This window comes from Heteronotia binoei, chromosome 3 (assembly GCF_032191835.1).
Source record: "Heteronotia binoei isolate CCM8104 ecotype False Entrance Well chromosome 3, APGP_CSIRO_Hbin_v1, whole genome shotgun sequence".
Taxonomy (NCBI): Eukaryota; Metazoa; Chordata; class Lepidosauria; order Squamata; family Gekkonidae; genus Heteronotia; species Heteronotia binoei.
In genome coordinates this window covers 167,178,934-167,203,371 of record NC_083225.1, presented here as the reverse complement: position 1 = coordinate 167,203,371, position 24,438 = coordinate 167,178,934, and the positions used below count along the sequence as shown (strand labels likewise).

General features: G+C 46.9%; 1 protein-coding gene across 2 annotated transcripts; it reads right to left on the bottom strand.

Moving 5' to 3' along the window:
* On the bottom strand, positions 1 to 22,795 carry POGLUT3 (protein O-glucosyltransferase 3). 2 transcript variants are annotated; one of them, XM_060234846.1, is made up of 8 exons: positions 22,471 to 22,795; positions 13,486 to 13,683; positions 12,817 to 13,100; positions 10,984 to 11,200; positions 9,718 to 9,914; positions 8,499 to 8,693; positions 6,694 to 6,798; positions 1 to 343 (listed from the first exon to the last, which is right to left on the bottom strand). In XM_060234846.1, the coding sequence occupies exons 1-8, from the start codon at positions 22,748 to 22,750 to the stop codon at positions 218 to 220; spliced, it is 1,602 nt and encodes a 533-aa protein (XP_060090829.1). In that variant the 5' UTR covers positions 22,751 to 22,795; the 3' UTR covers positions 1 to 217. The 2 variants fall into 2 exon arrangements, 1 of the variants encoding a protein (XP_060090829.1); XR_009555211.1 differs by lacking the exon at positions 6,694 to 6,798 and adding an exon at positions 6,443 to 6,633 and having other exon boundaries at positions 246 to 343.
* Between the last annotated feature and the right edge of the window lie 1,643 nt (positions 22,796 to 24,438).

The following is a 24,438-nucleotide window of genomic DNA, read 5'->3' as shown; positions in this document are numbered from 1 at the left end:
TATAAATACAGAAGAGTTCAGAACATGGTTTGAATAAGAACATACTGTTACAAATTCCCAGTTCCAATTTAAAAAGGCACATGAAGCAACATGGGGGGAGGGGGGAGAAGAGAAAAAGGTGTCTAAATATGCCTCAGCTTTCACAGCTTGAATGGCACCTGATGCCTTGCATCACTCTTGCAACAGATAACGTTCAATTGCCATTTGGCAGAGTGACTTAAAGCTCGTCCCTTGAAGGCTTTCCCCTGTAGCAGTCACAGCTTGAAGTCCTGTCATCTGGCTGAGGCACAAATTCCATTCCATCCCGTACTTCAGGTTTCCCAGCTTGGCGTTCGGCATATTTCTAAAACATGTAAATCATGTTTAAAGGAACTGGAACAACTGCTTTCCTTTGCTCTAGCCATTGTTGTAAAGGTCTAAGGCTTTCTTTATAACCCTTATTGGGCTTTCTTTGTAATACCGACTGCGCCCCAAGTGGATTAACACACACCTGAAGCTTTCTGATCATGTTTTTTAAAGCAGTGATCTCAGTGCAATCTAAAAATGTCCTGCAATACCTGTTCACATTGGAAGCAGCATGTGAGAGGTCCCCCTCTCATACATGTACTCAAATTTAAGTGAGTTTGGCTTTCTTGCAAGGACTGGATTTGTGTCCAATCTGATGTCAAATGGATGCCAAGTATATTCATTTTCAAAAATGATGAGTTATATTCAGGGCTCTTCAGGTAATTTTGTTTAGATGTTCTAAAAATTCTATACCCTGGTAATGTGAAGGGATGTCCTCCCATTTAAAAAAAAATAACTTCCTGCACAAAGAAAAATACCATGTCAGGGAAGCTGAACTACTTTCCCTGATGTGCTGGTTTTCTTTATGCTCTGTTTTAAAAATACGGTGATGTTTACTTCTCCCTCTTTCCAATATGTTGTTTGTACAGGGAAAGGAATGTCAAACTCCATCACACCATGTGGGCTTCCATAGCTGTGCAGGGCTAGGTCATAAAAAGAAACCTACATGATTTTGGAATTCACTGCCACAAGATGTAGTGGTAACAACCAAAAACCAACTGTGCCAAAAAACAAAAACCAAGTTTTTTATAGTTTAGATATTAAAGTTTATATATTGAAAGTTCTCAATTCATGTGATAAAAGACTATTTCAAAGAAAATCCCACACATATTCAGTCCAAGAAAATCCATTCCGATAGGTCGACTCCTGAAGAAATTCTCAATTCCAAAGGGGTGAAAAACCTCCCTCACAACACACGAGGAGTCGTCTTTAAGATGTTAAGAATGGGCGTTAATAAGAGTATGACAGAATGATGCGTTAAGGTTCATCATTCCGCTTTCGAAAAAGCTGCATATAGTGGAACATTCAAGCTAGCGATCACGTGAGGTGATTTTTACCTTAGAAGCCGATGTCTTTGGTTGGACTCCTTGTGTGAGAAAGGAGGAGGTTTTTTCACCCCTTTGGAACTGAGAATTTCTTCAGGAGTCAACCTTTCGGAATGGATTTTCTTTGAATATGTGTGGGATTTCCTTTGAAATAGTTTTTTATCGCATGAATTGAGAACTTTCAATATATATAAACTTTAATATCTAAACTATAAAAGACTTGTTTTTTGGCACAGTTGGTTTTTGGTTGTTTCCCAAACTGTGCTGCCACTGTTGGACTTGGCTAGCAGGTTAAACAGCTTTAAGGGGGTGTAACGTACTCGAAGCGGAGACGAGAGTAGGGCAACATTGTTTATTAGGAGCACGTTGCAAGAGAGGGAACACGCGGGCCGGGCCCCGCTTATGTACATTACCCGGTTCAGCCTCCTGTCCAGGTCAGGCCAATCCTGGCCTGTTAAACTTCCCGCCGTGGATGTAGTAGGCGGGGATTCCGCGCCCCGCGCTAGAGATGCCTGGGATACCCAGCCGCCTCTGCGCGTGGGCGCGTATTTCAGCCAATACATTACACTCCTCCCCCCCTAGTTAATGAACATAGTCTTTAAGATACGCGGGCGGGCGGCTCTCCCTGGTGGACCGTCTGGGAAGGTCCTGGGGGGGCGCTGCTTCCCTGGCGGGCACGTCCGGGGGTTGTGGTGCCGCCAGAGGCGGCGGGTTTGTTTCCTCGGGCCGGTCGGGCTCGGTGGGCCCCTGCATTTCGGGCGGCGGCTCTGCTGTCGTTGGGGGCGCGTCGTCTGGCCGGCCTCTGGTTGGCTCCGCCTCCTCTATGTCCGCTGGGTCCTCGGGCAGCGTCCGGCGGCGTAGCTGGTCGATTTGCCGCCGTAGGACCTGGCCCCCCTCGGTCGATATGTCGTAGTGGCGGGACCCCGTTACTCGTAACACTCTGCCCGCCACCCATTCGGGTCCCCTAGCATAGTTCCGGGCATAGACGGGGTCGCCTGCGAAGAACCCCCTTGCCGCGTCCCGGACCTCGGGACTTCCGCTGGGGTCAGCGGTCCTGTCGGGGTGTAGTCGGTCCAGCCGTGTTATGAGTTTGCGCCCCATGAGGAGCTCGGCCGGACTGACCCCTGTGGCCGGGTTGGGGGTGACCCGGTTATCGAAAAGGAACGCAGCTAGTCTGTGGTCCCAGTCTCCCTGAACGATGCGGCTTAAGGCTTCCTTGGTTGTGCGGACCATCCGCTCCGCCTGGCCGTTAGTGGCCAGGTGAAAGGGGGCGGAGCGAATGTGTTTAATCAGGTATCTATTGAGGAACCCTTGGAAGTCCGCCGCTGTGAATGCTGTCCCGTTATCAGAGACTATGGTATCCGGAATACCGTGGGTGCACAAGACCCTGCGCAGCGCTTTGATGGCGGCGGCCGCTGAGGTGGACTTTACGGGAATGACCTCCAGCCATTTGGAATAGGCGTCCACAATGATCATGAAGATTTGACCCTGGAATGGCCCCGCAAAATCGATGTGGAGCCTCGACCAGGGCTTCCGGGTGGACTCCCACCGTGTGGCGGGGGCGCTGGAGGGCTCAGGCCTTGACTCCTGACACGTTTGACACCTGCGCACCCACGCCTCAATCTCCCCGTCCATTCCCGGCCACCAGACGTAGCTCCTGGCTAACGCCTTCATTCGGACTATGCCGGGATGGGTCTCGTGTAGGGATTCCAGGACTCGCTTTTGCAGCGGAGGCGGGATCACCACCCTGCTTCCCCATAATAGGCACCCCTTGTGCGCGGCTAGTTCCTCCCTCCTGGTCGTGTATGGTTTGAATTCTTCCCCCATGTTCCCCTCCGGCCAGCCCCTCATCACCCAGTCTAGCACCCTCGCCAGTGTTTTGTGTTTCTGTGTTGCCTTGGCGACCTCCGCCGCGTGGAGGGGCTGCTCCGGGAGGCTCTCTATCATCATGACCTGGTGTGCGGGGGCGGGGTCTGGGCCTACTTCTGGGAGCGGCAAACGGCTGAGCGCATCCGCGTGGCCCATGGCCTTGCCTGCCCTGTGCACCAGTGTGTACGTGTAGGAGTTGAGGAATTGGTTCCACCTCAACACGCGCTGTGAGAGAATTTGGGGGGTTTGCCGGTCAGGGGCCAACAGGCCTAGGAGAGGCTTGTGGTCGGTGGCAATAGTGAACCTCCGCCCGTACAGATATTCGTGGAACTTGCGGACCCCCGCCACGATTGCCAGTGCCTCTTTGTCTATCTGCGCGTAATTGCGCTCGGCTGGAGACAGCGTGCGGGAGTAGTATGCCACCGGGACCTCCCTCCCGTCCGGGAGTTGGTGCCCCAGGACTGCCCCCACTCCGTAGGGCGACGCATCGCACGCCAAGATGACGGGGAGACCCTCGTCAAAATGGTGGAGCACCGCATTAGATACTAGGATGTCTTTGACCGCCTGGAATGCGGCGGCTTGCCTTTTTCCCCACACCCACGGGGCCTTTTTGTCCAGTAACCTGTGGAGGGGCTCAGCGAGGGCTGCCTTGTGGGGGAGGAACGAATGATAAAAGTTCAGCACCCCCAAGAAGCTTTGGAGCTCCGCCTTGCAGGTGGGAGCCGGGGCCTGCAGGATGGCTCGAGTTTTTTCTTCTGTTGGGTGGATTCCCGCGGAGTCTACGGCGAAACCCAGGAACTCCACCCGTGGGACCCCCAGCAAGCATTTTTCCCGTTTGACCTTGAGCCCCGCTGTCTGGAACCGGCGGAGCACCTCTCTCCAGCGATTTCCGAACTCTTCGGGGCCGGGGGCGGCGATTAAAACGTCGTCGAAAAACGGCTGTACTCCGGGGATCCCTTTAAGGAGAGCGTCCATTATACTCTGAAAAATCCCCGGAGCGACGCTTACCCCGAACTGTAGCCTCTTAACCCGGAAGGCCCCCCTGTGTGTCACTATGGTCTGGGCTTCCGCCGTCTTGGCGTCTACTGGGAGCTGTTGGTAGGCCTGGGCCAGGTCCAGCTTCCCGAAGACCTTAGACCCCGCTAGCGCAGCCAGGACGTGGCTCACCACCGGCACTGGGTAGGGGTTGTCTTGGAGCGCCTTGTTAATTGTGCACTTGTAATCTGCACATATACGCACGTCCCCATTGGGTTTGACCGGAGTCACTATGGGGGTCTCCCACGTGGTGTAATCGACCGGCTCCAGGACCCCTTGTGCTACTAGGCGGTCCAACTCTGCCTCGATCTTGGGCTTCAAGGCGAAGGGGACCCTCCTTGCCTTGAGCCGGATCGGTCTGACCGTCGGGTCGAGCGGTAGGGAGATGGCCGGGCCCTTGTAACTACCCAGCGACCCATCGAATACGTCGGGGAACTCTCTGCACACCTCCCCGAACCCTCCCGCGGTGGTCGTGCGCGCCACCTCTATTCGGATTCCCAAGGGGCCAAACCATGCAAGACCCAAAAGGGTGGTAAGCGGCCGCCTGACCACCAGGATGTCTAGGGGGCCTCTGAAGGACCCCCGTTCCACCTGCACCCGTGCCCACCCCGCTATTTGGACCGGGTTTTGCTGGAAGTCCCGCAATATGAAATTTGCCGGTCGCAGCTGCAGCCCCTGGCCGGGGCGCAGCCTTCTCAGGGTCTCCTCCGCGATTATGGAGATGGAGGAGCCCGAGTCCACTTCCATGACGCAGGGGGCCCCGTCTATGAGGACCGCCATCTTTATCTTGTTGGGGGTGGTCAGGGGCAAACTCAGTACCTGAAGTGAGGTGGAGGCTGTTGAGTGGGACTCTGTGGCCTCGTGGTGTGCGGTCGGTCGCGGGCGGTTGTGCTTGGTTCGGCAAGCTCGCGCGATGTGGCCGGTCTTCCCGCAGCTCCTGCAGTCCCAGGTCCGGTACTGGCAGTCCCTCCGATCGTGGGGGTCGCCGCAGCTGGCGCATTTGGCCCTTTCGTTAGTACGCTGGTTCGGCCGTTCGCTGGCTCGGGGGCGCTGTGGAGCTCGGGCGGCAGATCCTGCGGCGCGTCTGGAGGGCTTCCCCCTCGTCCTGGTGCTCGGGGTCCAGCTCCTCATGGTGGGCGGTCTCGGTCTTGACCTCTCGAACGCGACCGCCTCGCTGAAGGCGCCCTGGAGGGTGAGCTCTTCTTTGGCGAAGAGCTTCTGCTGGAGTCTTTCGTCGCGGAGGCCCCACATGAATCGGTCGGCCAGGGTTTCCTCCAACTGGGGGAAGTTGCAGTTCCCGGCGAGTTTGCGGAGGGCCGCCAAGTAGTCCGCGGCTGATTCTCCAGCGGTCTGGTCCCTTTTGTGGAACAGGAATCTGCGGGCCACCCGTGAGGGCTGCGGCAAGAAATGTCCCGTGAGGAGCCTGATGATCTCGTCGTGGGATTTCTCCGCGAGGCGGGCGGGAGCCGAGAGACCCTTGGCGATCTCGAACGTGGCTGGCCCGCAGACGCTCAGGAGAACATCCCTCTTTGATCCGGCGTCGGTGATCTTGTTGGCCCGGAGGTAGAACTCGACCCGTTCCGAGTAGGACTCCCAGCCCTCAGGATTTGCAGGGTCGAAGGGCTCGATGTACCCGGTGTTCCCGCTCTGGTTGGCCATGGTGGCGGCGGCGGTCGTGGCCGGTCGTTCGTTGCCCAAGGTCTCCGGTTGTAGCCGATGAGGCTAGAATCCCATCCTCGTCGCCAGTGTAACGTACTCGAAGCGGAGACGAGAGTAGGGCAACATTGTTTATTAGGAGCACGTTGCAAGAGAGGGAACACGCGGGCCGGGCCCCGCTTATGTACATTACCCGGTTCAGCCTCCTGTCCAGGTCAGGCCAATCCTGGCCTGTTAAACTTCCCGCCGTGGATGTAGTAGGCGGGTATTCCGCGCCCCGCGCTAGAGATGCCTGGGATACCCAGCAGCCGCTGCGCGTGGGCGCGTATTTCAGCCAATACATTACAGGGGGGATTAGACAAATTAAATGAGGAAAGGTCTATCAAAAGTGATTAGCCATGTTGGCTAAATGGAACATCCATACTTAGAATCATCATACCACAATACCAATGTGTGTGTGTGGGGCAGCAACAATAAGGGAAGGCTATTACCTCTGGTTGTGGTCTCCTGGGGCCTCTAGTCAGTCACTGTCAGATACAGGATGTTGGCCATGATGGAACTTGGTATTTTTATGTTCTTAATGACCATTAGCAAGTTATAGTCTGATGTTCAGCTACAGAGAACCAGGATTTGCCAGACTTTTCAGCCCTTGGATACTGTTAAAGGCTGGAATACCCAGGATCTATGGAAGTGAGAAAGTAAAACAGTGTAAAAGTTAGATTAACTTGGAAATTAGACTAACCTGGAAGACTTTGAAATAGTAGCAATAAAACCGGTGAGGCTGCAGTAATACTCTTGCCGCTGTCTGACCTTTCTTGGCTATTCTTCTGACTTCCTCATCATTTTCCTGAGAAACGGGAAAGAAAACAAAGAATCAGCATGTAACTGACTGTTGTGTGGGTCACTGTTCCCTTATGGCATGACTACATTCAGAGAGAGGGGATACTCAGATTTTTCAGCACATGCAGGAATGCTATGCGCAGCTGTTGAATGTTGCAACGGTACTGTGCAAGTCTGTACATCAAAACATCCTGCAATATGTATTTTCAGTCTTTTCATACTTCCCACAGCAGTTTTAAGAGCTCCAATAACTTCAGCAGCCCCCAGAGCAATCAGTTGTGATTTGGTACAATTAAGGAGGGGAATTTCATATTGTTTTTTGAAAGTTGGCCTCGTCTCCCCCTCCCCCCTCTCCAAACCGCAGAGAAGCACAAAGAGAAGTCTGACATCTCTCACACAGATCTGGTTGCTCAGAACACAGAGCTGTTATTGTCTTCTCACACCCATGCTGTCATTACCTATTTATGAGCCAAGGGCTGTGGTTTCCTTAGGGTCACAAAGAGACACATCCTTGCTCATATAAGGAAATATGTTTTAGAAGTTGTAGCGTTGGGTGTATTTGTACTGAACGAGTTCCAAGTGTCAAAGTTTTCAGTGATTTATCCAGATTAGGATTTCGGAAGCAGGAACAGTTTTTTAAATAACTATAAATACCTTTCTATTAATCTCTGTTTTTAAACCAACATCACCATAATACTGTACCATGGGATTATGCAGCAGTATTCCATCTAGACAAAATCTTTGTCATTTTCATTGCAGTCCCAAACAGAGTTACAACCTTCTAAGCCCAGTTAACAGTTGACAGGAGCACATAATTTGCTAAATAAGATCTAGAGGATCTCAAATCATGAAAGCAGAGTAAGTCATGGGACACTAAACCCTTAATTAACAAATGCCTGTTTCCCCCTTCTGCATCTGGTTATGAAGATTTAAAAATCAATGGGATTTCAGCATGCACAAGTTATGTGCAAAACAACATTAATTCATACTTTATTCTAGTTATCTTAAGTGTACAATATGGACTATAATTTTTGCTGTGGCACCTACACTCCCTTAGTTTTAATACTGTCTGTTCTTGAAGGCAATGCTTAGGTAAAAATAAATACTGGCTGCAAACCACTCACATAGTGCTGAAAGAGCCTGTATGTTGTAGTGGGTACAATGAGACTAGTAACACTGCTTCCTGTTTGGTGTAGTGGTTAGGTGTGTGAACTCTTATCTGGGAGAACCAGGTTTGATTCCCCACTCCTCCACTTGCACCTGCTGGAATGGCCTTGGGTTAGCCATAGCTCTGGCAGAGGTTGTCCTTGAAAGAGCAGCTGCTGTGAGAGCCCTCTCAGCCCCACCCACCTCACAGGGTGTCTGTTGTGGGGGGAGAAGATATGAGAGATTGTAAACCACTCTGAGTCTCTGATTCAGAGAGAAGGGCAGGGTATAAATCTGCAATTCTTCTTCGTCTAAACAGAGTCACATGAATTGGTTTAAAGGGGTCAGTGTTATCTCCTCTGGCTGGCAGCAACTCTCCAGGGTCCCTAAATCAAGCTCTTTTGCATCACCAACTCCCTAATCCCTTTAACTAGAGAGACTGGCAATTGAAATTAGGACCTTCTGCACGCCAAGCAGATGTTCTACTGCTGAGCTGGGACCCCACGCCAGATGCTCCTGTGTTTATATTTCATCTTTCCTTCTGCTAGCAACAATGGTTACCTTAGCCCATTTTATTTTTTCTAGCAAGTCTTCCAAGTTCCTTTTAACCGGAACATAATGATGCCATGGCTTCAGCTCTGTGTAGAAATGTTCATAGTACTGTGACTCCTGCTTCACCACAAGGCTGTCACCCAGTAGGAGGTAAGGGAATCGATAGGCTGCCACTGTACCATCTATGCTCACTTGGTACTTGTACTGGTACAAAGAGAAAAGAGTAGGAGGAAAGCAGCATGAACAAGGTTGTGGTTCAAAACTGGCCAAAATACAATTTCAGAAATGTGCAAATGATTAAAAGCATTCTTGTTTTCTGGTCCCATTTCAGCCGGTGGCTGGGACTCAAAAACAATAATCCCCAGTGTGGTGCCTGGGGGTGCCACAGTGCCTGCGGACACCTTTCCTACCACCCATTTTTAGAAACTGGGGAAGCCCAGGTGGGGCTTTCCCAAGCAGTACTTTTAAGTGGTCAATGGAGATTGGATTGGCTGTGCAGCTTCTTAAAAATGTTTTAGCAGCAGCTGCCGCTATAGTACAAGGATCTTCATCATGTAACTGAAGCTAAAGTACAGCAGCCATTTTATGTCTGGCTCTACCTCCTGCAGTAGCCATTTTGTGGCTGTGCCCACTGCCATGTGTCAGAATTCCAAAGGTGCCCACAGGCTCAAAAAGGCTGGGGGACCCCTAACCTAGATAATTTCAGCATGCACAGTGGGGGTTTGTGGGCCTCCCTTGAACCATAACACACAGTCCCACCTGACAGGTGGCACCTGAAGCACTTTAGGTGTAGCTGTTGATGCAACATGAGGAAGTATGATCCAAACAGGAAATCAAGGAAGCACCTGTATCAGCAGGGAAGTGCTTGGAGTATGTGGGCTGGATCCTTTGGCTTGGTTTGTAGTGAAACCTGAGACTACTTTTTATGTTACAAAATTCCAGTGAAAGAGGAAGTATTTTCCTATGCAGGAAACAGAATATAAACCTACATGTGCAAGCTGGGTTAAGATGTCTGTATGGGTGCACTGGACACAAATGAAAGGCCACAGTTGTTATTGCCCATACACACAACATAATACACATGGGTGAAATATACACAGACTATATACATATTAAGTCTTAAACTGAATTGTGCTCCATGCCAGAACTCCACTGGAAGTAACTCTCAGGCAGGAGTCAAATGTGTGTCTCCTAGTGTTAATGGGCCCAACTACGACTAGCAGTATACCTTAAAAAAGTCAAAGAACCCCATCAATGGAGCCTTTCCCAGCTCCTTCTCTTTTTCTCTGAAGAAGTAGTAACCTGTTATTCCAGCATCCAGCAGTTCTGGGTTTTCCTTGGAGAGCTGGGCCAGCTGTAGCCGTTCTTCTTGGCTGTCTCGACCTCTGAAAAACCCTCGTTCAGTTTTTTTTCCCCAGACGGGGCCTGGAATTATCAGATATTTAATTAAAATGAAATGTGCGTGTACACAGCAACTGAACAAGTGACGTGTTTGTTAGGAACAAAAGCAGTTTTTGCATGTAAATCTCACAGAAAGAACAATGTGATAAGGATAGTGGGAGAGAACTCTGAATGCAAACTGACATTCCTGTCCAGGTACAAAGCAGAGGTTCAGACCAAGGCACTCCATAAACACAAAGAAAAGGAGGGAGCTGCAATTAGAAAAGGAGACAGAAACCCTTCTTGTTCCCCTGTCATTTTGTTTCTGTGTGCTGTCCTGAAAGCATGTCCAGGTCAAAGTGATAGTCTGGAAAAGGAGAGCCTAGCATGCATTTTGGTGCTGAGTGGAAGGGAAATACCACCATTTTCCGACTTGTTAATACATCTCCCCTGGCTTAAATGCTGAAAATAGATTTGCAAATCACCAGGCCATGTCCAATTCCAGCAGGGAACTACAGAAATTCCTCACCTCACCCAAGTATTTATTCAAACATTACTGTGTTGCCTCTCAGTGCACAGAACTACCACAGCAGCTGGCTCTACCAAATTACAAAATAATATGTTGCACAGAACTTAAAAAGAGAGGAGGGAAACCTAAAGCCCTATGCCGCAGCTGGTCTTCTTAGTGGCTACCACTGTAGACACTGCAACAGCCCTCCAAGAGTGCACAGCTGGCATAAATGTACAACGCAACATGCAAAAATGGGAGACTCCTAGGACTGTGGCAGAACAACAGGATTTGAAATTGCAGTCTTACTAGTGATGACCCCTGCATTAAGACTATTCTAGTGTTTCTTCTTAAGATTGCTTTAAGGCAATATAAACCATCATATTTTTACAATATTAAGCTATGTAATATTTCTGTTGCTCTACAATTAATATTTTAGTGCTATTTCCTAATAAACTAATATCCCAAGCTCAAAGACAAATGCTTGTCATCCAGAGAGAACAACTTTGCCACCAGTATTTTCTTACTTAATACAGACTAGTTTGTACAAATGGCTGTCCATGAATTAACATCGTTTCCCTTCCATTTGCAGAAGTGCATAGTTACCTGTGTTCCCTTGAATAGACAAGAGGTCATTTGTGACACCACGGAGAGTTTCAAGGGTGGAGTGAGTGACGTCATAGGTTGGAAGTACTATATCTGCTGAATCCACAGAGCCACACCAAGAAAAGATAGGTAGAGGTCCGGGGCTGTTGTTTGCTTTTCGATGTTCAATTGGCCAGTCCCCAACATTAAGATAAAATTCCATGTCAGGGAGATGAACCTAAGCAAACAAACAGTCATAGGCCATGCTGTCCCTATTATTCAAAGCTTTGCCCTTAACAACAAATGTTAATTTTATGGGCTATCAAACGGCTTTGCATGTACAAATGCCAACTAGGATTCATTCTTTCAAGCACAGACCTACTCTTTTTGCAGTTAATGTATTGTTCTCTTGTTCCACCTCCCCACCCCTAAATAAGTATGGCAAAGCCACTGTCATCCTTCCCCTGTTCTCTCCCAACCCCTATTTCACACACACACACTCTTGTTAGTTTCAGCCAAGAGCTGTTTCAGCTCTTGTCTGTTTCAGCCAAGACTGGCAAATGAAGTAGCCTTCCAACACATGGATGACACTTGCAACACATGGATATACACTAAATAATGCACTTTCAATCCACTTTGCAACTGGATTTTACCATGTGAAATGGCAAAGTCCACTTGCAGATTATTATTAAAGTGCATCGAAAGTTTACCGAAAGTGCATTATTCAATGCGCATGGAAGCACCTGTAATCACTTGCTGGATCAGGAACCGGAAGTCCAAATAAGATGCACATCTAAATGAGTATCTGAGAACAAATTACTTTCAACAGAAGGTGCTTTTGACATCTATCCCCCCACCTACATCAGGATATTCATTTGATAACACATTCCCAGTGCACATTCCATTAAGAGGCTATGCAGATTTTTTCATGGCATCCACAACTGGGTGAACATCCAACGTACTCTACTTCACCCCAAGGCTCTGATGTATCTTATTGGGATATCTTAGAGGGCAGACTAGGTTAGCAGATTCTGACTCCTTGGCTACCCAACTGCTTGAGTTGCACAACTATAAGCTATATTTGAGCTTGAATCTGAGACCAAGAGAGGCAGGCTTGAATCTGAGCAGAAAATAAGGTCTTTGGAGATGGTTATTAAAAAGCAGCCTGAAGGGGAAGGAATGTATGAGTGCTGAACTGCCTTTCCATGCACCTGCCTTTCAGGGAAGCAGGAAAAACAATACAATACACAGGTAAGCAGAAAACTGCACAAAGAGAGATAAAAAAGAATAAAAATAAATACCAAACAGCTCAGAGCATGGGGAAAATCTGAAATAACAGAACATCAGAAACCATTTAAAAACCTTCTTATTTAAGGGTGAAATCTGATGGTTTATTTTCTCCATAAACAGAGAGGCCACTGGCCTTGACCTTGTTTTTTATCTCCCTGTTCATGAAGAGGACATTCCCTCCCCACTCCCCCCCGCCCCTGAAGCTCCCTGCATGCAATAAACACTTTATCTGAAACTGCAACTGTGCATGCCATCACTAAATATATATTGGTCTGTTCATACATGAAGTTTCCATGGTCTGGAAGACTGAAAACAAACCTTCTGCTTATGCATGTTCCCCCATCCCCACATATGCTTAGAGTCAATGACTTCTTGTTTAGGAGAAATCCCACTTTGCTTTTACATCTGAATTGGCAGATGTTCCCCTGGGGTTACAGAACCCTAAACTGGAACTGGCTGGCCTCACTGTATGGATTTGGCTATCCACATGGCTACAAATTCTTGTCAACTGAATAGAGTGCCACTGACACAGCTATGAATAAGTGAACAATTATAAAAGTATACCTTTCTTGCCAATGATAGCAACATTTCATCAGAGAATACTTTGAAGTCTGTGTACTTTCCCAAGGAACAGCGATAGATGCGATTACCAAGGATGGTGTAATGAACAATGGCTCCTGTTCTTTGGCCAAATCTTAGTGGGACTTCATTAAACATCCGCTGAAGATCGATACTAAGAAATGCACTGAAGTCCTTTGTAACTTGAGGTTCCTCTGATGGACATGAAAGACTTTTCTCCCAAGCTGTAGCATCTTCGGGGCAGTTACAATATTCATGATAAACAGGACCTGAAAAGAATAAAGCACTACAAATATATGTCATCTGAGATAATGGCACAACTCTGTGATCTGTGTGAACTCTAAAACTTGGAGGAGAACATAAGAGAAGCCATGTTGGATCAGGCCAATGGCCTATCCAGTCAAACACTCTGTGTCATACAGTGGCCAGAAAAACCAGGCGCCATCATGATGTCCATTAGTGGGGCCAGGACACTAGAAGCCCTCCCAGTGCTCCCCCCCAAGCACCAAGAATACAGAGCATCACTGTCCCAGACAGAGGTCCAACAATGTGCTGTGGCTAAAAGCCACTGATGGACCTCTGCTCCATATGTTTATCCAATCCCCTTTTGAAGCTGTCTATGCTTACAGCATAGGAGAAAAAGAAGTTTCTTACCCTTCAGAATATAAGGGGACTGTGCTACATGTACATCATTATATAGTATCTCCACCTTTAGCCCTTCCTTGACACTTCCATGCATCCGATATCGCATAAGAAAGGATCCGTCATTCCTATCCAGCACCTCAGGGACATGGATCTGGAGGACTTCTTTTGGAGAGACTGGTTTGATTGTCACTTTGAATTGTTTGTTTCCTAAGAAAGAAGATTGTAAAAATCACTGTAGGCATTTCACATTACTTGGCTTAAATACAAGCAATAGTTTCTGTTGGAATAAGCCCTCAAGGTCACTAGAGCCTTCTAAAACTTCAGAAGCTGAAATTGCTCTCGCAGTGTCTTTCAAACATGCCACCTAAGAACTTCTGAAAGTGCCTGAAACTGCCAACTATTTTTTAGCTGGTAATGTACCTTTTAACACCTGTGCCTCCAGCCATTTGTAAAGCAATGCATTCAAAAAATGACTCTCTGTAGAAGCCCTGCACATACAAAAAGCTTTAACACACAATACAAAGACAAGTTTGCTTTCTGCGTGTTTGGGAGTCTCTTTCTTAATCTACTGGACATGTACTGTGCAAGGAAATGAAAAAGAGCTAAATTTGTTAAAACAGGCAAACATTTTGTCAGAACTTTTCTCATCTCTCAATATGCCCATTCATGCTGAAAAGTCAAGCATTATTATTTTTGTGCATGGTTAGTGTAAGGATCTTTGAAACCCAGGTTCAAATCCCCATCAGCCCTGGAAGCTCTATGGGTGGTACTGGACCAGCCACACACTCTCAGTCTATCATCATTTACCTCAATTATTCCCTATCTGTATCTCCAACTGAGACTCAAAGCAACTTACATCATTCCCCCTTCCTCCATTTCATTTTCACAACAACCGTGCGAGCAACAGTATTAAAGAGCAAGAGCCCACTAGCACCTTCAAGACTAACATTTGTGACTGGTAAGAGCTTTCGTAAGTCACTGTTCGCTCCTTCAGAATCAGGTCTTTTCTACTGCTACAGACAAACATGGCTACCCATCTTGACCTACAACAACACTGAATGTAAGGCTGAGTGCATATGACTAGCCCAAGGTTACCCTACAAGCTTCCAGGACAGAGTGTGGATTTTAATACAGTACTCATAGATCCTAATCTAACCACTTCACCAGCTTTCACCTACTTCACAGGGGTGTTGTGAGAAAAAAATAAAGGAGGTGAGAATGACTGTAAGCTACTTTGGGCCCCCAATGGGTGAAAAAAAAGGTACAAAACCTAGATAAATAAACCAATTCCTAATAAAGAATTATTATTATCAAGTCTATGTGTTATCAGTATTATCAAGTCTATGTGTATTCTATACGTCCATGCAAGAAAAGAAAAATCACAGAATTTGGTGCTGATAGCTAAATATTGCAACCAATACCAACATTATGGGTGAACTGGTCTTACAGTAATAAAAGTAACAAAAAAAATGACAACAAATTAATGTCTTTTGTGCTAGGTTATTATTCCAGTGAAAACAAAACAAGGAAAGCAAGAAGAAATCCTAAAAGGAGATATGAACAGTTGCAGATGGAGAATCACAGCCAGGTCTTCCAGCAATATAAATCTTGCAAATCTGGCTGCAAATCAAGTTTTGCACTGTCAATGCAGATTAGGATCAGGAAATTATTTAGATTGAGTGGGATTACTTAAAGGACTGAAGCAAGAGAAATGGGATGGAATTTAACAGAACAATCCTTAGAGGTGAACAACAGTAAAAAAACCCAAACATCTACAGCAGTAAAAGGTAACAGAAGCATGTTAACTTATTCATTAGACGTCACTGATATGTAAAGCCCTAACAAATGTGCAATCCTAAACTCTGGCCACGACCCAAGTTCGATTCTGGTGGAAGCTGGGTTCAGGTAGCCAGCTTGAGGTTGACTCAGCCTTCCATCCTTCCGAGGTCGGTAAAATGATTACCCAGCTTGCTGGGGGGAAAGTGTAGATGATTGGGGAAGGCAATGGCAAACCACCTGATAAAAAATCTGCTGGGAAAACATCATGAAAGCAACATCACCCCAGAGTCAGAAACGACTGGTGCTTGCACAGGGGACTACTTTTACCTTTTTTAAAACAAATGTTGAAATGAAAGAACATTTAAATGCATGTAACTAATCATCATTGGAGGCACTGGTGCCGAAGGCAAATAAAAAAAATACAAATCTGATATCCTTTTTCTTTTAAAGAACAATTAGTCTTTAGAGCAGCTTCAGGAACTCAGAATGTTACTGATGTTAAAACAGATTAAACACATTAAAACTATTTTACTATCATTAATCAGAATCTGATCCATTTGTAACACTGACTGTATTGCCACTATCTCTGATGCAGATGGCACTGCTGAGGCATAAAGACCCATCTTCCAGCAGGTGCAAAGTCATCAAGGGGGATGGCCAAACTAGCTTAACATAAGAGTCACATAGAATAAACATCAGATGTCTGAAAGCCACAAGACATGAAGATTAGATGTTTGAAAGCCTCAAGGAAGGAAAGAAAATAGATGTAGGGGTGGGAGGAGGAAGGGAGAGGTGGAAAGAAATCAACTTTAAATGCATTCTCCAAGCTGCCAGCCAGCTTGGCTTGGAAAAGTGATTTAAAGAGAGAAATGCCTTCTCCAAGACAGCCGAAAGAGCCACATGTGGCTCCCAAGCAGCAGTTTGGCCACCCCTCCTTTAGCTGGAACAAAAACAGCAGTCAGCATATTGGCTTTGTGCCTTCCTAATGTTGCTTATACTGACACCATCCCAAGTGCCTGAAATTCCAATCCCCTTTGTTCTGGGGAAGGGTGTCTTCTTGTGAAAACACCTTAATCTGGTGATTACTTGTTAACTTGTTGAAGCTGATCTGTGAGGACTAGAGGTCTGTGGAGTATGTGATGCTGCATGTCCTCTGAGCTGGATCATCTACTAACAACATTTTGAGTTAACACTTTGCTTTTTTGTGCATAAGGATCAAGAAGATGGGTTCTTAGCATCTGCGATCACTATTCCTGCACCCCTTCCATGCCACATCACTTCTCAAACCACCTGTGAAGAAATCCATTTTGGGGGTAGAGATCTGACCTGAGAAAAACCTTTACGAGGAGTTTTTAATGTTTTTCTCTGGGTACAAAACAGTCAGGAAGGCAGAATTCAGTTCAATGGCTTTCTTGCCTTCAACTCAGCTACCTCTTAAGAAATGCTAACAGGCCTATTAAGAGACAATAAATTGTCCAGTCTTTTCACCACCCTGTCTCAGCAGGGTAGAGATTTGGAGAAAGACTATAGAAAGATTTCAAGAAGAAATTTCTGGAGAATTTGGGAAAAGCTTCCTTGACTTGGCCTGAGTGGGTCAGTGGGAGGGGAAAGGGAGAAGATAAAACTCCTAAAAGATGAAGGTCTCTTTTTGTGCTGAATCCATCAAAGCAGACAGAACTTGCAACAGAGGTCTGGAGGAGGTGGCCATTACCACTTGCTGGCCTACAACACAGCCAATGGAAGCTGCAATGCAACTGTAGCTCTGTAGAGATCTATAACATTCTAAGCCAGGGATGGCCAAACTTGCTTAACGTAAGAGCCTCGTAGAATAAAGGTCAGATGTCTGAGAGCCGCAAGACATGAACATCAGATGTTTGAGAGCTGTGAGAAGGGAGGAAGGAAGGCAAATAGATAGGGGTGGGAGGAGGGAGAGGAAGAAAAAAAGCAACTTTAACTCTAAATGCATTCTCCAAGCTGCCAGGTGGCTTGGTTAGAGAAGTGATTTAAAGAGACAAATGCCTTCTTCAAGCTAGCCAATTGAGCACACAATATGTGTGAAAGTGCAACATGTGGCTCCCGAGCCACAGTTTGGCTACCCTTGTTCTAAGCTAAGGAGCCTGTCTATATTTTAACATCTGATAGGGCATGTATAGAGAGATGGACAGAGGAGCTGAGCTTTACCGATTTCTTCTGAATCCCTTGCTCAGTCTGGTGCTGTGTTACAAGTACGCTTGTGAACATTTTCTTTTTAATAAATACTTTATAACTTTTGATGCTGGTAGTGGTTTTCTGTCTTGGACACACTATTCTAAAAGGAGCACCAGAGGGAAGTAAGTCAGTTGGCAAGTGGCTACCCCTCCAGGGGTGCACAAGGCAGTAAACTGTCCCTGTGGTGACCTGGCGCTGGGCAGCAGGAGACACAGAGGCAAGGCCTCAGAATGTGGAAGGGAAGCTGGGAGTCCTGACCCTCCCAGCAGGCAATTCCTACAGAGGTCAGGTGGTGGTGGTGGGTTACCAGAAAGAGAGAAAAGCCTCTCCAGGTGCTGAGAAAACCTTGGAGGGCAGGTGGGACAGGGCCTGCAGACCAGAGCAGGACAGTTCCACCATACCACCTATCACTGCAAACAATTTGGGCAACAAAGCAGTACAAGCACCTAACAACTTTGCACTGATGCAAAAGCACATGGCTGCATTTCTGAATCAGGGACTGAACAGGTGGTTCACCTTACAGGTATAATTACAGGTAATATTGAGGGAGATGCCCAAGACAAAAAGGAAGTGACTATCTGACACCATCCTGAAGTGCAGCAGTTCTGTGGTGGCTGCCACTGCCGTTCCCAGAGAAAAACTCTGCCGTTGCTCCTGCAGGAAGGGGGAAGGTCCAGTTCCCCGCCCATTTCTGGCAAGGCTGTTTCCCTTCTAGAAGTGACCAGGCTGGGCAGAAGCACTGTGATTGCGATTGCCAAAATAAACTCAGCATTATGAGCCCCCCAAAAGCATAAACTAGGCGACACTATGGAGAAGTGCATGTAATGTTTGGAGCGACTGATGTTGCGAGTGTATGTTTTTATTACTCCTTTTTTTTGTAAACAAAATATAATTTTCTTTCACTTAATTTTAAAAATCTGATGCTAATTCTTCAGATGCTTACTGCTTGGGTAGCCTGGCAATAAAAGGCTGGTTCTCCAACTGTAGGTGAGCCAGGCCTGGATTCTTCCTCTCCTTCTGAAGATGCATTACACCACCTTAGGACATGACAGGCTATTAGCTGCCTTTTCCTTTTCAGTTTTCATCTTGAACTCTGTTAGGAAAGGATCTGAAAGAATATTACTCCTATTTTGCTTTTAGCAAACCATCTTATCTTTTTCATTTTTTAAAAAAGGTTTTCTTCTGCTGCTCTGACTTGCTACTGGTGAAAAGGAAAACAAGCCATTCTGGTTCCTCAGTGGGGAGGATGGCAGGGTGTAAATGAAGTGAATAAACAGAACTTACCACTGAACATCTTGCCCTAAGCTTCCCAGAAAAGAGACACAGTTTGAAATGGAGGAAGAGCCTTCTAGTCAGATCACAGAGATAAGCTAAATTATACTTGAGCATCATCTGAAGATAAGTTCAGAGGGCAGCCATGTTGGTCTGCAGTAGATTCAAGTCCAGTGGCACTTTAGAGACCTACAAGATTTTTTTGGGTATAAGGTTTCAAGAGTCAAAGCACTCTTTGTCAGATATGCAGGGCTTTTTATGTAGCAGGAACTCCTTTGCATATTAGGCCACACCCTCCTGATGTAGCCAATTCTCCAAGAGCTTACAGGGCTCTTAATATAGGGTCTACTGTAAGCTCCAGGAGGATTAGCTAGATCAGGGGTGTGTGGCCTAATATGCAAAGGAGCTCCTGCTACAAAAAAAGCTTTGCAGATAAGGCACCTGTAATAGGGATGGGCATGAACCAGCTTGAAGGGAAGGCACCTTCCCCAAACATTTACCAGATTTTTTGCCAGTTCAGTTCAGCTGTTCGGGATCAGCCATTTTCACTTAACGGCTAGTTTCGCTTCCCCCCACCCCCGCAAAAGTGGTGAGGAGCAAAACTGAATGGTTAAATGAGAAGCAGGAGGATACTGGATTTATATTCCGCCTTTTCCTCTGAGTGGTTTATAATCTCCTTCTCTTCATTCTCCTTCCCTTCCTCTCCCCACAAATGACACCCTGTGAGGTAGCTGGGGCTGAGAGAGTTCTTTCAAGAACTACTCTTGAGAGAATAGCTTTGAGAGAACAGTGACTGGCCCAAGATCACCCAGCAACTGCATGTTGGAGGACTGGGGAATCAAACCCAGTTCTCCAGATTAGAGTCCACCCCCTCATAATTACTACACCAAACTGGCTCTCACACCAAATTGGCTCTTCCAGAACAGTCCCTGCTCCCTTTCTCATGGCCCAGCTCACTGTGGCCGGGAGAAAAGGGGAACCAAACTTACTGGACTGGCTCAGGTGGGAACCTTTTGGCTCAGTTCAGGGTTCAGTTCATTCTACATGCCCATCTCTAAACTATGGACACCACCAATGGGTTTCCTGGCATCCATCTGACAAGGGGAGATTTGATTTCCAAAAGCTTATAACCTGACAATCTTGCTGGTTTCTAAGGTGCTACTGGACTTAAATCTCTAGTCTGAAGGTACACGATGCACCAGCCTGACTGAAGCATAAACAGGTATTGGTCTGGTCAGTTCCTAGATGGGAGATCTCCTGATAACCCTGTGTATACTACCTTAGGTTCCATGATGGCAGAAAAGGCAGGATATAAATGAAACAAAAAAACTGTCATGATTCATAGCCTGTTGATACAAAACTAAAAGCCACGACTGATCTTGACTGTTCACATACACAGATGGGGTACCACTTTATTCCTGCCTCTTCACAGGATGAAAGCAACCTATCAGGACTAAGGAGTTCCCAATCACACTGAGCCTGTGGGCACTTTAAAAATAAGGAGTGGGTGGGACCACAAAATGGCTGCCATAGGGTACTGAGGCCCATTAGAGAATACTGGGAGCTGCAAATCAAGCGTCCTCCTATAGAGGCAGCTATTTCTGAATGGGTGCTCCCTACAGACACAAAGGTGATCCCCCTCTGGGGTTTTCTGAATCATAAAGTTGGAGGAAGAGGAAAGCCAGGATTGGCTCTTTGCTTTGGGTATGAAGGAAACTGGTGCTGGGAAATCCATCAGTGGTGCCCATAGATGCTTGGTATTGACTTTAAAAGCAGCAGTGGGTTCAGTTTAATACTGGAAGTGAAAAGCTGCACTCTGTAGTGAGACTGGTGCTGATCTGGTAGGTCTATCCAGTTCTTGCCAAGAGCACCTTAGCTATGTCTCACTCCAAACTCTGCCTCCTTGGACCTGCCAGTCTCTGCTTGCCCTGTGAACTTGAGTTTGCCCTTGAGCATGCCTGTCTAGCCTCAGTTCCTTTCCCTTTCTCTGGTATCCTTATACCTCATCCTACCAAGACTTGTTTTGCTGGTCCTAACATCTTAGAAGGGAAATAAAACAAATACATGTCCTGACTAGTCCTTCAAGATATTATAAAGGCACAGTTGGCTACTGCTGCACAGAGGAATCTAACTTAATTCTAGTGAGAACATAAGACTAGCCATGCTTCATCAGACTAAGGGTCCATCTAGCTAGCATCTTGTTTCCCCCAGATGGCCCACAAACTGGACATAAAAGGCCTGAAGGGCCCTACCTCTAAATGACAAAGTACCATTTAGCTAATGACCATGATGGACCTATCCTCTAATTGCCTTTTAAAATATCCTGTGGTGGTAAGTTCCATACACATTGTGTGAAGAAGTCGCTTTTGTTTGCTGATTATTTTCATGGGGTCTAATGTTTTGGAAGAGATAGAACATTCTCTCTATGTACTTTCTTCCTACAGTCAAGAGAGTGTGCACTGATATTGTGGGTTTCCAGCTCTTTTTTAGCTTCCTGAACAAGAAACAGACCTCTTGAGAAGAGGGCTGCTGAAATGTCCTTACCAGTATTTCTTAAGGGTGTCATAACATTAAAGTGGCTCTCCCCCATGATTTCATGTCCCACCATATGCTTTTAACACAAAGCCAGCACAGAAAAGCAGCTAGTGTGTTGGGGTATGGAAGATGCAGATTTGAATTCCTGGAAATTTAACGGCTGGCCCTGTGTTTGGCCCAGTCACCTTCTCTCAGCCTCACCCACCTCACAGGGTTGTTCTTGTGAGGCCCAAAGAATGGCATTATAAGCCACTTGGGATTCTCACGGAGGAGAAAAATGGGGTATAAATTTGTTAGAAAAACAGTGCTCATCTCCATCCTGGGAAAAGCTTCATCTGCTCATTCTTGCATCTGAAGTTGCTTTCAAAAGACTGGAGCAAACCAGCCTGTTTCTCTAAGCAGTTAATTCCAGACTAAGTTTGAGTCTAGTGGCACCTTTAAGACCAACAAAGGTATGAGCTTACATGTGCATGCACGCTTCCTCAGATACACTGTGCATAGAAAAGCTTATACTCTGAGTAAAACTTTGTTATTCTTAAAGGTGCCATGGGACTCTAACTTTCATACCAACACGGCTGCCTGCCAGTGCTCCCTCTAAGCTGTGGAGTCTTGTGAGCAAAAGTTCTACTTCATGAGCTATTGGCATTAAAGTTGCGAGCGAGTGATTTGGCTGCTGCATAAATTAGTTGGCTCGGGGGGCCCGCCTTCCTGAGCCAAGACAAAAATGTGTGAAACTGTAAGCTAACTCACACTAACTCAGCTTAGAGGGAATACTGTTGCCTGCCCACCAGGACCTTTGTTCCAAACTAACCCTGCTGTAAAGCAACCCTATTTCCAGGGCGTTTCAACCTTCTGTGGGGCTGAATTTCTCGACGGGTACTGCCAATGGGTCTCGACCAGTGTTCCCTCTAAGGCGAATTAGTGTGAGCTAGCTCACACTTCTTTAGCCTCTGGCTCACACATTTTTGTCTTAGCTCAGGAAAAATGGCCTCAGAGCAAAGTAATTTATGCAGTAGCTCCTAACTTTAATGCCAGTAGCTCACAAAGTAGAATTTTTGCTCACAAGACTCCACAGCTTAGAAGGAACACTGGTCTAGACCCCCACGTTGCTTGCCTGGCTGAGGAAGAAGCGACCTCGCCCCCCCGGAAGGCCCAACCAGCGGAGTCGCTGGGCCCGTCCAAAGACATGGCGCGCCATACCTGGCGGGGAGCGGGTGAAATTGCGCCCGTCGGGGCCGACGGCCTGGATAAAGAAATATCTCACGGGCAGGGTGAGCTCGGCTTGCAAGCCGGGCCCCCAAACCAGGCTCCTTTCCGCACTGACCCGGGCCGGGGGAGGCTCCTCCGCGGCTGCCTGCCAGAGAGAAAGCAGGACCAAGACGACGGCGCTGTTGGCCCTCAGCAAGTGCCTCCGAGGCCCTCTGGACTCCGGCGGGAACAGCCAGGCGCGCTCTAGCCTCGTCTTGCCGGGGAGCAACATAGCAGAGCAAGCGGATCCCTCCCAGCCGAGGAAATGCCTGCAAACCTTTCTGCTTTTCCCGTAGTTTTTGGGGGGCTGTGGGGGCGGAGGTCAAGGAGATGGATAGGATTGGAAGAGGCGATGACCAATCGTGAGGGGCGGCAGCGGGCTCTTTCCTCTCCAAAAAGTGCAGCAGAGGACAGGAGAGACTCAGAAGAGGTTGGTTCAGAGATGCTAGACACCAGTTACCGTGTGCACAGGAAGAGTGGAAGAAGAGTGCTGGAAGAGTTGGGGTGCTTAAAGGAAAAGACAAGGAACGAAAATAATCAGGCATCTGGAATCTTAAACGAGTTTTCCTTCCAGCGGAATTTTCTAGAGCAGGGCTGTCGAACTCATTTGTTAGGAGGGCCAAAGCTGACATACATGAGATCTTGTTGGGCCGAACCATGTCGGGCCAGGCCATGTGTGTACCTATTTAAGATTAGGTATAAAGAACACAGTCAAACACACACATAGAGAGGGAGGGAGGGCTTGGCTCAGTAGCTCTGCCAATGGAGAAAATAGAGGTTTTGCTCTGTAGCTTCTGTGTGATTGAGCAAGCCTTGCAAAGCAAGCTGTTATGCAGAAGGAAGCAAGAGAGAGGGAGAAGGAAGCAGAGGACAGCCAATTGCTTGGGGGCCTGATAGGAACCCTACGGGGGCCTGATTCGGCCCCCGAACTGCATGTTCAACACCCCTGTTCTAGAGTGTGCTGTCCTCCCTACAACTTTAGACAGAAATGAAAACTTGGTCTTCAAGGTTAGCACAAGACTGATGTTTAGTTTTGCTGCAACAGACAGCTACTCCTCTGGAATGACAAGAAGCCATGGCTTTTCTCCCCCTCTCCATTAGGTGAGAGAATCAAACAGGATGAGCCTTTAGAGGCAGGTAATGGCTACTCTAGACGCCAAAAGTTGTTTTGACGGCACAGTTCTGCAGATTTAAAGGCACAAATTATTCCAGCACTCCTCAGAGGTCTGAATCCTCTTTAGGGCCCAGGGCTTGTATTCCTCCATGTCCTCACCAATGCTGCTTGAATGTTCATATTGAACTTTCAGTCTGACTACTGTATATGGATTTTTTTTTAAATTCTCAATAGTTGTTTTTATTTAAAACATTTTAATGCCACTTTTCAGGGTTGCCGTGGTGGGTTTCTGTCCCTGGCTTATTTTGTGGCCTTTTGAGGGAATAATTTGTGCTTTATGAAGAGCAAGTTTACAGTCCAGTAGCCATACTGGATCAGACCAAAGGCCCATCAAGTCCACCATTTTGTTCACACAGTGGCTGACCAGTTGCCTCTAGAAAGTCCAGTGCCCACAAGCAGGATGACTGCATTAGGACCCCCTCACACCACCTGTGCTCCCTAGCAACTGAATTTTTGTAAGATGGAGGGAGCACACCTTAAAAGACCAACAAGGTTTCCAAGGTATAATCTTTCAATCAATCAATCAGGTTTATTATGGTTAAAAGACCAGCAAGGTTAAAAACAGATAGAATTGATACATAAATGTAGGATCACAGATAAAAGGAAATGCATATTTCAGCATTTTCCTTTGTCAAGAGTTTTGCATTCTAAGAGCTAATACACCAAAATTTTGCTACTGTGTAAGATACAAATTTTTGACTGTCTTCTAAAAGGTATATCCAAAGGATTTCAGGGTTGAAGTCAAT